Raw genomic sequence first — 15128 nt, 5'->3', positions numbered from 1 at the left:
TAGTAAGATGACAACAATAGTTTGTCAAGAACATCGAATTTTGTTATAAAAAAAAAATATTTTTTTTCCATATTCTTATGATTAGCTTTATCTTTTAACTACCCTTTTAAAACTGAAAAGTAAGCACTTATGTTTGGATGATCTACTCATGCATATCACCATCACTTTAGCTATGATACTACATATATTGATAAGTAAAATGGAATATATATAAGTTAACTACAGCTAGACACATATTATACAAGACAAGAATCTGTTTAGCAAATAGTAGGAGAAATAGGTAATGAATGGTGTTACTTCTTCTGAACAAGATGACTCTGAGTTTGTTGAAGTTGACCCTACTGGAAGATATGGAAGAGTAAGTCTTATTCTGTTAGTTCATTTTATTGTCTCTTCATTTTTATTCTATTAGTTCAGTTTGTTAAGTTTGTTAACTTTCTGCAGTATAATGAAGTTCTTGGAAAAGGAGCATCAAAAACAGTGTAAGAATATGTTTATTCTATACTCATTTCAAGAAAGTTTGTAGTTTTTTATGTAAATAAATTTTCCAATTTTTTGGTTTTTTAGTTATAGAGGTTTTGATGAGTATGAAGGAATTGAAGTGGCCTGGAATCAAGTGAAGTTCAATGATTTCTTGCAAAGTTCTGAGGATCTTGAGAGGCTGTTTAATGAGATTAATTTGCTTAAGAGTTTGAAACACAAAAATATCATGAAATTCTACACTTCTTGGGTTGATATTGCTAATAGACACATTAATTTTGTCACAGAGATGTTCACTTCTGGTACTCTCAGACAGTAAGTGCAGTTCTTGGTTTGTTAGGTTCTAATAATTCATTTATTTGGACTTCTTTTTCAAGAAACTTAATTTTTCAGTTTTTGATGATCACATAGTTGTATTTTATGGTATTGATAGGTATAGGCAAAAACATAAGAAAGTAAACATCAGAGCAGTAAAACATTGGTGCAGGCAGATTTTGGAAGGCCTTCTGTACCTCCATAGCCATAATCCTCCTATTATACATAGAGATCTCAAGTGTGACAATATTTTTGTGAATGGTAATCAGGGGGAAGTTAAGATTGGTGATCTTGGCCTTGCTGCAATACTGCGCAAATCACACGCTGCTCACTGTGTTGGTAAGTTCAGCTTTTATGTTTTTAGAAGTCCTAATTGAGTCCTGCAATCTTGTGGTAGAATTTTTATCTTCTCCTGATTAAAATTTTACGAATTTTGGGGTTTTATTGTTCATCATCAGGAACACCAGAGTTCATGGCTCCGGAGGTTTATGAAGAGCAATACAATGAATTAGTGGACATTTATGCATTTGGAATGTGCATTTTGGAAATGGTCACCTTTGAATATCCATATAGTGAATGCTTTTACCCTGCTCAGATATACAAGAAAGTTGTATCTGTAAGAAATTTTCAGACAATATTTTTTTAACACATTAATAGAGTTTAAACTGTGCTATGATGTTAAGTTATTAACATACAATTGTATAAATCTCTGTAGGGTAAAAAACCAGATTCTTTATACAAGGTCAAGGATCCTGATATTAGACAGTTCATTGAGAAGTGTTTAGCCACTGTATCTTGTAGGCTCCCTGCCAAGGAGCTCCTTAATGATCCGTTTCTTCGAGTTGATGATAATGGATCTTGTTTGGCACCAGTAGAGAATTGCAGAAGTTGGGATGGAAACAGCCCCATGTTAAGACAACCTCTGTTAAGAATTGATAGTAACAACTCTTTGAACAATCCTTACTCTGGCTATTGTGGTAAATATGAACCAGGAGTTGATTTGGAATACATTCCACCTGATTTTGAATCAAATGAAATCGACTTTATGCCAGTTACAGAAGATGAGCATTTTGAAAATGTTGATATCACCATTAAGGGAAAAAGGGAAGATGATGGCGGTATCTTTCTAAGGCTTAGAATGGATGATAAAGAAGGTAGCTCCTTGCATTCAAGAACTGTTGATTGGATTTTTTGAACAATTTTTTTTCCAAAATATCTAGAAAACTGATGTAAACCAATCTTTTGCAGGTCGTGTCCGAAATATATACTTCCCGTTTGATATGGAATCAGACACTGCTCTGAGTGTTGCCGCGGAAATGGTCTTGGAATTGGATATTACAGATCAGGAAGTGACTAAAATAGCTGACATGATTAATGGCGAAATAGTATTGTTAGTACCGGAGTGGCATAGAGAATTAGGCCTAGATGAAGAATCTCCTGGTCATACAATTTGTGGTAACTGTCATAATTGTTCTTCAAATGGGGACTATTTTCCCCCAAGCAATCTGTGTGTTGAGAACCTTCAAGTCATTCATTGTTCAGCAAATGGCTACGGTGAAATGCATGGCCGGTTTGAAGAGATCATGTACCAGTACGAAGCATCTGAGCAATGTGTTACAGAAGGTGCTCCAGTTGTGTCAAGTCAATCTGCTGGCACGCACTATGACCTGAGCTTGCAAGGATCAGATAATGACAATGAGCTAGTTGAAGAATCTTGTTTTAGTCATGAGAAGGTCGTCAATGTTGACAGGGAACGAGATAGAAAACCAACTCGCGATTTGGCAGATGATTATGAAAATGAAATCAGGCAAGAACTAAGGTGGCTAAAGGCCAAGTATCAAATGCAAATGAGGGAACTGAGAGATCAACAAATACGAGTCATTTCAAGAAACACGAGTTTCTCCAAGAATGCTGATGAGAGAAAAGAACGAAAGAATCATCAAAATTCACGTTCTTCAGCTTCTACAAACGAGGAAACAAACGATATCCTTCTTAGAAAAATTGCCTCCGAGAAGCATTTAAATTTTAGCTTTGCTAATGGCAACGAGAAGGTGAAAAAGTGTGATGCCGCGGCTTATGATTCTTGTAGTCCAGAAGTTCCGGTGAAAGGCAAAAGTTTCTACACAGAGGTTGTGCTTCCACAATCTCTTCATAGAGCTACTTCTCTTCCAGTTGATGCAGTTTATTTCTAATCTCTGCTAATCAGCTCATTACAGAATGTGAAAAACAAAGGATACTGAAATTTGTTGTACTCTTTCTTGTCACAAAATTAATGAAAAATTAGCTTACTGGAAAATCTACACTTAAATTAGATTACCTTCACTAGGTTAAACATCCATCTAGTACTTAAATCCTGCTTATAATTTTATAACAGTGTTCAATAATTATGAATTCACTTTAAATCACCCCTTCCACTTGCACAAATCACTCACAATTTGGCAATTTGCATCCAATTCACCAGACTGAAATACACAAATCATCTGAGGTTCTCATTTTAACTCGGTTCTCGTTGTAGCGGATATATATAATGTATGGGAGATGGTCCGGGACAAACGAATGTTAACAGAATATCACACCGTGATATTATTCTGCTAAAATGATGCGCCCCATGTATTCACACCAAAAACTCTACTGGTACACGTACCGCATAATGATACTATGATATGGTATGCTGCAACGATCGTTTGTCGTAAATTACGGTAGTGTCATAACTAAAGAGAAATGGGTAGGCAAATACAGAAGCAGCTTCTGAAAATGGCAGTTTTTCTGACCAAACAAGAGCATTGATAAACTTGGGATGGTGAAATTTGACAAATCTATTGCTTAGATTCTATCCCCACAGATTCCATGTTCTAAAAAGATCAAGTTTTCCACTCCTGCTTCATAACAATAAGGTGTGCTATCATAACTGATAGAATGGTCCAAAATCTAAACCACTAGCTGCTGAGATCCTAAGATGCTATGGCTAGTTTGATCTATCAGGAACCTAAATTTATATTCCCAATGCTACAAGTACCAACTTTCGGTTAGGATATGTTTGGTACATTTCAATTCAGTAGGCTGGCAGGCATGTGCCACATGCTGTGTTGCACAAATCGCTCGATTTTTCAAAAATTGTCGATAAATTATTTAAGAATTCGTTAAAAATATTTGTCCGATTTGACCGATTTCCGATAAATCACATATAAATCATCTGATTTTTTAAAAATTGTCCGATAAATTGTAAATCGGCACCTCAACCGAATAATTCTGATTTCCGAAATATGTAACAGTGCTCGTATACTCATATGTGATATGTGTGAGTGAGACAATGTGTGATTCTATTCATATACCCAGTTATCTGAAAAAATTAAAAATATTCAAAACTTCAATAATACTGAAACATGACTTAGTTTCAACTACTAATGTTCTCAATAAAAATAGTATAAACCTATTTATAAGCTTTCTGCTTTCTTCTTGTAACCAAGCCAAGCATTTCTACATAATCTGGGGAGATGGCTTAATTTATGAAAATTATTTCGGTAATTATTTACGGAAAAATAGTGAGATGAACGTAGATCTTACTTTTCGATAAATAAAAAGACTATACAATCACAAATATATTGTTTAACTAGTTAAACAGAGTCACGCACTTACCTTATATTTGACAAAGTTCGAAACCTTAACGTTCCGTAAAGAGAGCGAGGGAGATACCAGCGATCACAAATATAAAATTGACATCAGCTGTACGAATAGCACTAATTCAGTCAGTACCCTGCTTTATATGTAGGCGTGGATTAATTAGTTGATACTTGTCATCTCCCACTGTACCACTTGATGTTTGTTTCTTTTCGAAAAGAGAATTTTTTTTTCCCTCTCAAGTGTCTATAATTATCTAATTTTCCAGCAGAACAACTGTACACCTTGCTGATTTAGGTAAGCTTCATTTTATAAGTTTGTTTTTAGATCAACTGCAGGCATTTCCCTTGCTTTTCCATAGTAGAAGGAAAATGCCTTCAATTAAACTACTTGAATTGATAGAATTGATAGGATATAAACATCCCAGCTAGGGTTTAGATCAACTGAAGGCGTTTCCCGTTTGACATTATTCTTTCCAACCAAGTACGGTTTAGCTCAGCTGAGTGCCGCTGCATTCTGCAAGTATGCAGTTAACCAAGGAAAACGAAAGAACTAAACCTAGCGGTATGGTGTAATCTCCTTGTAGTTTGTATGAGAAAGTTCAGCTTTCTGCATATTTTGTCTGCTAAATTTCAGTCAGACCACACTTGATTGTTGCAAAGTTGCAAATGAGAAAGCCAACATGCCACTCTAGAACTCCGACAAAGATAAGAAGCTTACAAGTGCATGCCTCTACAATAAAATAGAAACCAGTAGGTACAAACAGAAATGCCGTATGCAGTACTAGAATGTATTAATAATTCTATTGAATGACCTTTATGTGTTATGTTATATGCATCAATGGTAGAGACTCATATATTACAAAGATTCTTCCGCAGTGTTCAAATCATATAAAATGTCAGATTTAACCTCCTCCGGAAGTGCAGCAGACGGGCCTGCTTTGGAGTAGAAGCTAGCTAGTGATCTGATCGCTTTTTCAAGCATGACATATGATTCCTGTGTTCAAGTACAAGTTAAGGTTAAAAACCAAATTTCCAACAGAAGTCTTAAGCAATGAAAATACTAGAAGTTGCCAACACTAATAACTAGTCTTAAGGATGCAAGTAAATAAAGTAATGCAAAGCAATATGAACACATGCACATGACTCCTCTTATATATCCCTTCGTTAAGAAAGGAGTAGTAAATTAGTGCCTACAAGTGCAAGGTAGGAATTTTTCAGGCTGGCCTAAAGTGGTGCTTGGTTGCTGTGTCTAAAGATCAATTTCAGGATTTGCTCCACCATACAAAATTTGACCTCTTTAAGTAGTGGTAAAATGAAAAACAAAAGGCGAGAACATACAGAGAGTGTGGTTCTTCCTTTATTGGGGGGAGATGCAGAATCATAAGAAAAATGGAGAGCTTAGACCTTAGAGGATCATTGTATTCAAGAAGCTTACACACTCCGGTGACATAGATAGACGCCCTATATGTAGTGAGTTGCAAACTTGCAATATGACTTATAATTCGTATGCAACGAGCAAAATGTAACTGCACATATTCTGGTGATCTGAGCCTGAACTAAGCTTCCACAATGTAAGCATCCATCAATACTTTGTTCCAGCAACATATTTGTTACCATGTCAAGACTCAACTCAAATATTTAAGGCCTGGAATAGGATATAATACTTGGATCGCTGTTACATGTAATCAGAGAGCAGTTTTTGCTTTGATGATTAGCATATATCACAACTTTCATAATACAGAAAAAACGGTCCAGAATTTTGATTTTTATTTTTGGAAACCACACACAACAAATAGCAATTTCAAATAGCAAGAACTCAGGTGAATGAGAAACATTAAACATTTACTACTTCCCATGGCCCAAGGAGAATGATCATTCTTTAAAATCAATTTCATGCATGTGACATACTTAAATAAGAACCGTTTATCTATCTAGACTAAACTAGGACTTTAAAAGTAAATGCCGCCAAAATGTATCATACCTCCTTAACAACTATTTGATTTCCCCTCCAGTTACCAAGATAATCTCGAATTGATGCCTTTGCTGCATCTGCCGTCCGTCTAAACTTGGCATTATCCTTAGGATCTTCATTAACTGACTCACGCAGCGTCTTTACTACCTCTCTTGCGGATTTCAGATAAGCCTTAGGCAACACCTTACCTGACTTTGTTTTCTCGTCAGGATCAAAAAGAGACTTTATGGCATCAACAACAGTTTCATCCTTGTCTGCTTGGCTAGTTGACTCCTCTGCAGCCCAAGCCGGTGAAGATGTTAACGGCCAGTTGAGGGTTAATATTGTAACTAATGAAGCTCCACCACAGACTAAAACATGTCGACGATGTAATGATGTTTTCTTAGAAGGTAATACGGCACGACTCCTAAATTCCGGTTTATCTGAAACATTGCCAGGACAACAAATACATTCTAAATAATACATGATACAACTCATTAACAGAACTAAAAATCTTATGCTAATTGTAACAAATGCACAACAGACTCTTAAAATACAGGAGTTTAAGTTGTAGGACATCATTCAGGTAAGAACATTTTTTTATGTGAGAACATTCAGAACAACGGTTTTGCACTCTTTTAAAAGTGTAGAACAACGGGTTATGCATGTTTTTCATATTTTCAATATTGCATTGTTCTACCACAAATCAACAATGTTATCACTGTTCTAGGCTAATATCTGTTCTTACCAGAGCTTGACCCTTAAGTTATATACTATAAAAGTAAATAAAGAACACATAAAGAACATCAAAACTTTATTTTTATTTTTTTGTCGGAATCAACACTTTATTTTATCTTTTGCTAATTAGTCAACACAGTTTTTTGTTAAAGTGGTGAATTTACATCAATTACCATTTCGAGTACAATATGCAAAAGTAAAATTACCGTAAATTAGGCCAAATCAAGTCATATTATGCCTAATGCACAGTTTCAAGAGGTCAACGTTTCGAGTCTCATTAGAGAAACGTGAGCAAGTATTTACATTTATAATCGACAACAATATAAAAAGACGTAATGCACAATATTGGCATCATTATTTTCCTTAATTATTAATCACATTAGCTTTCTTGAATTCTTGGCCTCAAATTTACATTAAAAAAACAGTATTTTAAAAAAAAATGCTTACATTTATTCAAGCCTCCATGTTTCTCAACACAAACAACAGCAGGAGACAATGCAACAGAAACACCCATGTTTCCTACAAAACATAAACACATTTCATTACAATACAAACATGTATGTAATAAGAACCATAAATATCACTTATATTATCACTTAAATTATTACTTAAATTCAAGAAACTATAATTTATATCAGCTTTCACTACCAAGATTCATAAAATTACATACATGTATGTGTTTAACACAAAACCCATGAATAAAAATTAATAAAAAAAGGTTTAAGACAGAGAAATTGAGTGATTCTTACTTGAAAAGAAGTGGATAAGCAGAAGTGGTTGTTTTTTTAATGGTTAGCCAAACGAGGCCTTATTAAGGGAAAATTGCTAAAAGATCACTCAACTTTTTAATATTTTTCAGTTTTGGTATTGATGTTTGAGAAAGATCTTTTTACACCCTCAGTTTATCAAATGGGCTGATTATTTTACTGGCAGAGAAGTTAGGATTCACTTTGGGCCTATCTTGGACTCTTTCTTTATAGAACTACCCGTCCATGTCAAGCAATTGTTGTAATTAAGTCTTAGTCCGTTATAAATTTTTTGCAATTTTGTATATATATTTTTTAGAGAAAACGGATACGGGGTTATAAACTCTCTCATACGAATTTAATGACATTTTTATAAATACTAATAACTTATCCTAAAATTATAAATTTATCCTAATATATTTATATATGATTAAATTTTATGGAGTCTCCTATTTCATTGGAGTCATTAGAGTCCATATATGTTCAGTGAGTAAAATATAGCTTAAATTTTTGCAAAACGTATTATTTTTCGAATGATATTCTACAAATATCATAATTTTAATGAAAATCTTGCAGATTGCATAAATTTTACAAGTAAAACGTTGCAAAATATATTATTCTACAAAACATGTTTAGTTTGCCGAACATAAATGTTCATGTTGCATAACATACATATTGTACTTGTAAATATATGAGATTTGCATTATTTTATTGAAATAATGATATTTGTGAAACATGTTTTGCAAGATAACACGTTTTTGAAGATATTTTATTTGCAGAACATAAATGGACTCCGATGACTACAATTAAAAGGTGGACTCCATAGAAATTTACTCTATATATGTAAATGTTATAATATTAGTGAAGTTACGAGAGGTCATCCTCAGGTACATGATACTCTATTTTTTATTTGAATTTTGGGGGATATATTTAGTACTAATTTTTTTATAAATTTAGGAAGTCACGTCCTATATTTATGCTTAATTGATAGATGGTTAACAATACTCTCTCTATTTCATTTTAACTGTCGTTTGACTTTTCTGCACGTATTTCAAGATGTTTTGACCGCATAGTAAAAAATATTATTTTTTAAATTTTCTTTTTGTATATAAAAATTTAAGTTATATATTTTAAAAATTATTGTTTTAACTACACGGTCAAAGCACTTCGAAATGAGTGCAAAAAAGTCAAACGACTATTAAAATGAAACAGAGGAGGGAGGTAATACGTAACTGATTTCCATCCTCGTAAAAAAAGAAATAGAAATAGAAATAGAAATATTGAAGTCAATATATTTTATTACAAATATTTAACAAATATGTTTTAAATATCTGATTTTCCGTAAAATACGACCGATGTATAAATATTTAAAAAAAACGATGAGAAATATCCACCAAATATTCTATTATTGTTCCGATAGATTTTAAATAAGTCCAAAAACATCATCATATCAACATAAGTTCAAATTCGATTCCCGCACGACTCATATTGCGACCAGTTCTTCATTTCTACGTCGAGTTGAACAAATGATATATATTTTTAACGGTTCAAGCCATTGTGGAAATTGATAACCAGAAATTGACACTTGAATCATATAATCTTGAGACTCCTCTGCTACACATATATTTTAACTTTTTTTAAATATCTCAAAAATATATGAAAATTAATAAAAAAACTATACTCCCTCCGTCCCTCCCAAATGTTTACATCTGGGTGAGACGCGGAGTTTAAGAAAAATGATAAAATAGTGGAGGAAAGTTAAAAAAGTGAGTAAAGTAGTGGAACCGATTAATATTATATGTATAAAGTGGGTATAGTGGAGAGAAGAAGTGGATGTAGTTATTTTAAAAATTATAAAAACTTTACAATTTTTGAAAAATTTTGAAATGTAAACAATTGGAAGGGTCATGCAAAAAAAAGTGTAAATAAATGGAAGGGTCAGAGGGAGCAATTTTGTAATATTTTAGAATATGTCCATGTCTCACGCTAGTTTTTAACGTAGCACGTATATTGAATTAGAGAAACTAAAATAAAGGACCACCAATTTTAGAAGTATTACGAAAGATATAATTCATTGACTCGGCAATAATTTTGGCTTATCAGAATTATTAATTTTAAATTTATCCAAATATGCTCAAAGTCTTCTTGTCTCTTGAAACTTGGTGAGCAAAAATTTATTCACAATTTTTTTTTTTATTTAAAGTGATATTTTTTTAGATAAAAATGACTTATAACTTGATAATGAATATATATTCTAAAAAATTCTCAGGGTGAATGAGGGTTAAACCTAAAACTTAAAGACAACAGTGGATAAGCTAGTAATCCTGCTTAGTTAAACATATCTCTTCGAACAAGAATTAGGACAAGAATCTAACAAAAACTGCCCATTTGAAAAATCTTAAAATAAATAATTTATGAGTTAAAATGAATAAATGACTTATAAGTAATAAATAGATTAATACTTATAAGTTATAGAAGTGTCTGGATAAAAGTCAAAATTTATTTTACTTAAATGAAATAAAATAAATCATTTATTAAATTAATTATCTTCATTCATGAATTTTAAATTGGATTAATATTTAAAAACATATATTTTAAAACTGAAGTTAATAAAAAAACGAAATATCAAAATAAGTTGGGAACAAGTAGCTCGTGACTAACATTCAACTTATCAGTTTATAAGTCATAAATTCGACTTATAAGTTAAGTCGATAAACAGTCATCAATAAGCTGATAAGGAGTTATAAGAGATAAGCCCCTTATAAATCACGAGTCAAAGCCCAAAAACTTTCTTAAAAAATACTACAATTTTCACGATAAAGAAACAATACAAATTTTATATTCTCATGATAACTCGAACAAAGTCTAGTACCATCAAATAAAAATCCAAAATTGGTATTTTTATGAGCTGCAACAAACTGTAGCGTGTACATAAAGAAGTTTATAAATCTCCAATTTTAATACACAACTCGTAAGTGCTATATATTCCACATAAATAAATTTCATTTCCACTGCTTATCTGCTTTGTGTTAGCAAGTCATGGCTCAAGAGAAGACTGTAATTGCCAAAGATGTCACTGAAGTAAGTGTGCACAGACACACACTGAAACACACACACACACTCACACATAGCACATCTTTTGTTCTTCTACTGTTCAGTTAGCTAGTTTGTTTTGTTTTCTTGAACTCATGTTTAAAAATTGTTTGAACAGTTGATTGGCAAAACACCATTAGTGTATCTTAACCATGTGGTTGATGGTTGTGTTGGCCGTGTTGCTGCTAAGTTAGAAATGATGGAGCCATGCTCTAGTGTTAAAGACAGGTATTTCACTTTCATCCTCCCTATTTTTTAATAGAATTTGTACTTTTTGAGTATTTATATATAGTATGGGTTCTATTTAGGTCAAACAATTGTTGCAGCATACATATGGCCAGTGCTATACTTGGTGAGTTGGTGTAGTATTGTATTGTATACTGCTAACAATCGTTTGTCCTGAACCATTTCTGGTATTAGTAATGTGTGAATATTTTTGGAGGGTTAATCATCCTATATAGTATTGGTAATGTGTGAATATTTTTGGAGGGTTAAGCATCCTATATAGTATTGGTAATGTGTGAATAATTTTTGAGGGTTACTCATCAAATGAATCATTTATTCCTCTCCAATTTATCAAATAGGTCATCAAGAAATTTTTGGTCTCTATTACACTACTCAACAAACGAGTTATTGCATTTTGTAAAGTTATAGTGGGCTTGCCATTTACATATGCTTATTATGTTAAACTGGTCAGCAAGAACTTGAGTACTTGACATGCAGATTTAGATACATGTTAATTAAGTGACTTAATAGAGATAATTAAAAATACCCCGATAATCCGATTGATATATTGGAGTGGAATAATTGATCAATTTGATAATTAACCCCTTTTTTATTGAAATTAATGTTGTTTTTGTTATGCAGGATTGGACATAGTATGATTACCGATGCTGAGGCTAAGGGTCTTATCACCCCAGGAGAGGTAATTTTTTTTGCTTTATGTTCTTGTTTATGCATTTAGCTTCCCTAGCATTAAAGGTCTACTAATGAAAGTAGAAAAATTCATGCAATATAATGTTATGAGGTTTATTGATGTGGCCTTTAAGCGGATCCATTTTGATATCCAGAAAGGGATAGCAGATTGCTTGAATTTAGTCTCGAAACAGTTCATTTATTGTGGATTTTTTGAAGGTTGATTTTATGTATCAAAGCAATTCATAAAGAAAATATTGATAGCTAGTATAGCTGATATATTATCTTTGTATTCAATTGGTTTGGGATTTTGTGTTTAGGCAGTGATGTAAGTTTCTAATTTTCGCGCTCTATAATCTATTCAAGTGAGGGTGTAATTAGATCTAATTCAGTGTTTTTTGATGTTGTGTTAAAGAGTGTCCTGATTGAACCTACTAGTGGAAATACTGGCATTGGATTGGCCTTCATAGCAGCAGCTAAGGGATATAAGCTTATACTTACTATGCCTGCTACAATGAGTCTCGAGAGAAGGATTATTCTTCGTGCTTTTGGAGCTGAGTTGTTTTTAACAGATCCTGCTAAGGGAGTGAAAGGTTGTATTCAGAAGGCTGAAGAGATATTGGCTAAAACACCTAATGGTTACATTCTTCAGCAGTTTGAGAACCCTGCAAACCCGAAGGTATGATTTACTAGTTATATACTTCTTCCCGTTGATTTTGTTTGTTCCTATAGGGAAAATGTTAACTTTTATCTTACAATGCAGATACATTATGAAAGCACTGGACCGGAGATCTGGAAAGGCTCTGATGGGAAAGTTGACGCCTTTGTTTCTGGCATTGGTACCGGGGGAACAATAACAGGTTGCGGAAAGTTCCTTAAAGAGCAAAACCCTGCTATCAAGGTTAGCTACAATAAACCGATGACAGTTCTATGTGACATGACTCCCCTGTGTACTTATCGATTTTTGTAAGGGACTGAAAAGTTGTATTTTTTACAATATCAGCTCTATGGTGTAGAACCGGTTGAGAGTGCTATTCTATCAGGAGGAAAGCCTGGTAAGGTTTTGATGGTAGATTATTAACAAAGAACAATTGAAATTTCTATTTGTTAGCTGCATAACCGATTTATCGTCTGCTCCTTTCTAGTTTAAAAATGTAGATATTAAGATTACAAAAAATTTGTCAATGTTAATTATACTAAACTACTAGGAAGTATCACAAGGGACAATGAAAATAGACTGCAAAAAGTTGATCCCCCTCTTGCAACTAGTTACGCGGTGAATGCCTTCTTATATTGTAAAATCTCAGGTTTAACGAGAAAGGGCTGTTTTCTTAGAGTGAAGGGATATTTCTCTTGTATACTACTTGAGGTAGAATATGTAGTTGTCCCGATCTTCAAACATTTATGATAGTCCACATATCTGATTCAAATTTTTGGAGATGAGGATGGAGTATATATATGGCTGCAACTGCAGATAAAATACATTATATACTGATCATAGTTTCTTATTCCTCCAAAATATGGATCCAATTAGACTATATATCCTCATAAGGATGATGATCTTATTTCTCCGAATTTTTTTATATTGCTCAAAAGCCTAATGCATAAATCATCTAATGCCTAAGGTCCACATAAGATCCAGGGAATTGGAGCTGGTTTTATTCCCGCAGTACTGGACGTCGACCTTATTGATGAAGTTGTTCAGGTAAGACTACATGAAATTATATTAGATATTTCTGTTTCATTAGTACTACCATAGACTAATCTGTAACTTCAATGAAAAAATGACAGTACATTAAATATTATGCTATAGAAATTTTTTATAGCAATGTATACTTTCTATTTAAGATGTAATTTTGTTTCTGTCATTGACAGGTATCAAGTGATGAAGCCATAGAAACTGCAAAACTACTTGCCTTAAAAGAAGGATTGCTGGTAAGTCTAACCATATATGCACTCTAAATGGATTTCTTTTCGTCCAGAACAATTTGCAATGCATGATGCTCTGTTCAGTTTTCTGCATCTGATTGATAAGTATCGTTTACAGGTGGGAATATCTTCCGGTGCTGCAGCTGCAGCTGCTATTAAAATCGCAAAGAGGTCAGAAAGTGCAGGAAAATTGATAGTTGTAAGTTTGTCATTAACCATCTGCAAGAATATTACTTCTGAATTATATTTTTAATGAACCCAAAAGAACAGTCAAGCAGACAATTTGTTAGTGATTAAGATCTATGGTCAATGTCTGTCTACAGGCTACAAGGCTGAGCTTCTAAAGATACATTCGACATTTGTAAAGTAAAAAATTTGTAATATTTTCTTATATACCTAGAGTACTTTGTTCACCTGTCTCCTCTCAACAACTTTGCAGGTTATTTTCCCCAGTTTTGGAGAGCGATATCTGTCTTCGGTGCTATTTGAATCAGTGAGACATGAAGCTGAAAACATGTCCTTCGAGATCTAAGTCTGAGTTTTTGGATGCACAGCAAGATAACATGGGATGAGCTTTCCATGACAATGGATAGATTGGTTTTTACAAAAATAAGTGAAATGTGTTCTGTTTTATGTTGCACAGGAAGATGATTGATAGTTGGTTTGCAAGCCTATAATTTGTATATGAGTTGCGTTACATTTCAACTACATATTTTTCCATTTTGCGTGTATTAATCTTTGCAGAACTGATTATGTTTAATAAACACTTGAATGGACCTTAAGACTGTGCTTACCAAAATTATTGTGTTGTATTCAGAGCATCTCAAGGGAGATAATTGGTTAGTTAGCTGGAAATAGTTGACTTATATGTATTAACAAATCTCGGGATGAGCGAGAATCTAACCCAGAATCTGGGACAACAAGAGACAAGCCCTTAACCTCGCGCTCAATAAAGCCTTAATCACTTGAGCTATCTCATCGAGCTCAATAAATAAATAACTCATTTTCATAAACGAAGATACTTGCATACTTTTTCCGAAAATAAGTAACTTATCTCCGAAAATAATAACTGCTCAATGAGTGTAGATTCGCCCAGACGGCCACAATATCGTTGTCTAGCATTCTTGTACAATGCTACATAAAAGAAGCAGCCTAGCTGTTCATGGACAAATATACAAAATTCTTTTACCAACATAGAAAAATATTCGAATATAGAGTATCCGATCAGTCTGCAACTCTGTTAAAATGTTTCACCGAATAATCTGGTTAATCAAGGAAGCTGAACATTGTTTTTTTAATAAATACCTTAACATGTGTTAAACAGTATAAGATCATGTCAGA

At 33.2% G+C, this 15128-nt stretch overlaps 3 protein-coding genes across 5 annotated transcripts; 2 read left to right on the top strand and 1 right to left on the bottom strand.

Annotated features, from left to right (window-relative positions):
* Positions 1-137: 137 nt before the first annotated feature.
* Positions 138-3090, top strand: LOC141676949 (putative serine/threonine-protein kinase WNK9). Of its 2 annotated transcripts, none has more exons than XM_074482667.1 (7): positions 138-358; positions 445-482; positions 568-795; positions 914-1134; positions 1263-1411; positions 1511-1949; positions 2044-3090. In XM_074482667.1, the coding sequence occupies exons 1-7, from the start codon at positions 284-286 to the stop codon at positions 2985-2987; spliced, it is 2094 nt and encodes a 697-aa protein (XP_074338768.1). In that variant the 5' UTR covers positions 138-283; the 3' UTR covers positions 2988-3090. The 2 variants fall into 2 exon arrangements, with proteins under 2 accessions (XP_074338768.1, XP_074338764.1); XM_074482663.1 differs by having other exon boundaries at positions 139-358; positions 1254-1411.
* Positions 3091-5119: 2029 nt separating this feature from the next.
* LOC141723853 (photosystem II D1 precursor processing protein PSB27-H2, chloroplastic-like) lies at positions 5120-7882 on the bottom strand. The gene is made up of 4 exons (XM_074525788.1): positions 7854-7882; positions 7552-7623; positions 6397-6809; positions 5120-5409 (listed from the first exon to the last, which is right to left on the bottom strand). The coding sequence occupies exons 2-4, from the start codon at positions 7616-7618 to the stop codon at positions 5272-5274; spliced, it is 618 nt and encodes a 205-aa protein (XP_074381889.1). The 5' UTR covers positions 7619-7623; positions 7854-7882; the 3' UTR covers positions 5120-5271.
* Positions 7883-10772: 2890 nt separating this feature from the next.
* LOC141676934 (cysteine synthase-like) lies at positions 10773-14569 on the top strand. Of its 2 annotated transcripts, none has more exons than XM_074482655.1 (10): positions 10773-10931; positions 11062-11171; positions 11811-11868; positions 12274-12537; positions 12622-12759; positions 12862-12913; positions 13484-13563; positions 13734-13793; positions 13906-13958; positions 14227-14569. In XM_074482655.1, exons 1-10 carry the CDS (start codon positions 10890-10892, stop codon positions 14282-14284), a joined length of 915 nt encoding a protein of 304 aa, XP_074338756.1. In that variant the 5' UTR covers positions 10773-10889; the 3' UTR covers positions 14285-14569. The 2 variants fall into 2 exon arrangements, with proteins under 2 accessions (XP_074338756.1, XP_074338749.1); XM_074482648.1 differs by having other exon boundaries at positions 13906-13986.
* The last annotated feature ends 559 nt before the right edge of the window (positions 14570-15128 follow it).

The sequence above is a fragment of the Apium graveolens genome, chromosome 1, assembly GCF_009905375.1.
Source record: "Apium graveolens cultivar Ventura chromosome 1, ASM990537v1, whole genome shotgun sequence".
Taxonomy (NCBI): Eukaryota; Viridiplantae; Streptophyta; class Magnoliopsida; order Apiales; family Apiaceae; genus Apium; species Apium graveolens.
This window is presented reverse-complemented; position numbering and strand designations above follow the sequence as displayed.

Coding starts and splice junctions, on each gene's coding strand:
- LOC141676949 (XM_074482663.1), top strand. CDS start 284: ATGAATGGTGTTACTTCTTCTGAACAAGATGACTCTGAGTTTGTTGAA. Junction 1,135..1,253: donor ACACGCTGCTCACTGTGTTG/GTAAGTTCAGCT, acceptor GTTCATCATCAG/GAACACCAGAGTTCATGGCT. Junction 1,950..2,043: donor TAGAATGGATGATAAAGAAG/GTAGCTCCTTGC, acceptor AATCTTTTGCAG/GTCGTGTCCGAAATATATAC.
- LOC141676934 (XM_074482648.1), top strand. CDS start 10,890: ATGGCTCAAGAGAAGACTGTAATTGCCAAAGATGTCACTGAA. Junction 10,932..11,061: donor TTGCCAAAGATGTCACTGAA/GTAAGTGTGCAC, acceptor TTGTTTGAACAG/TTGATTGGCAAAACACCATT. Junction 12,538..12,621: donor AGAACCCTGCAAACCCGAAG/GTATGATTTACT, acceptor CTTACAATGCAG/ATACATTATGAAAGCACTGG.
- LOC141723853 (XM_074525788.1), bottom strand. CDS start 7,618: ATGGGTGTTTCTGTTGCATTGTCTCCTGCTGTTGTTTGTGTTGAGAAA. Junction 6,810..7,551: donor ACATGGAGGCTTGAATAAAT/GTAAGCATTTTT, acceptor GCAATGTTTCAG/ATAAACCGGAATTTAGGAGT. Junction 5,410..6,396: donor ATCAAATAGTTGTTAAGGAG/GTATGATACATT, acceptor ACTTGAACACAG/GAATCATATGTCATGCTTGA.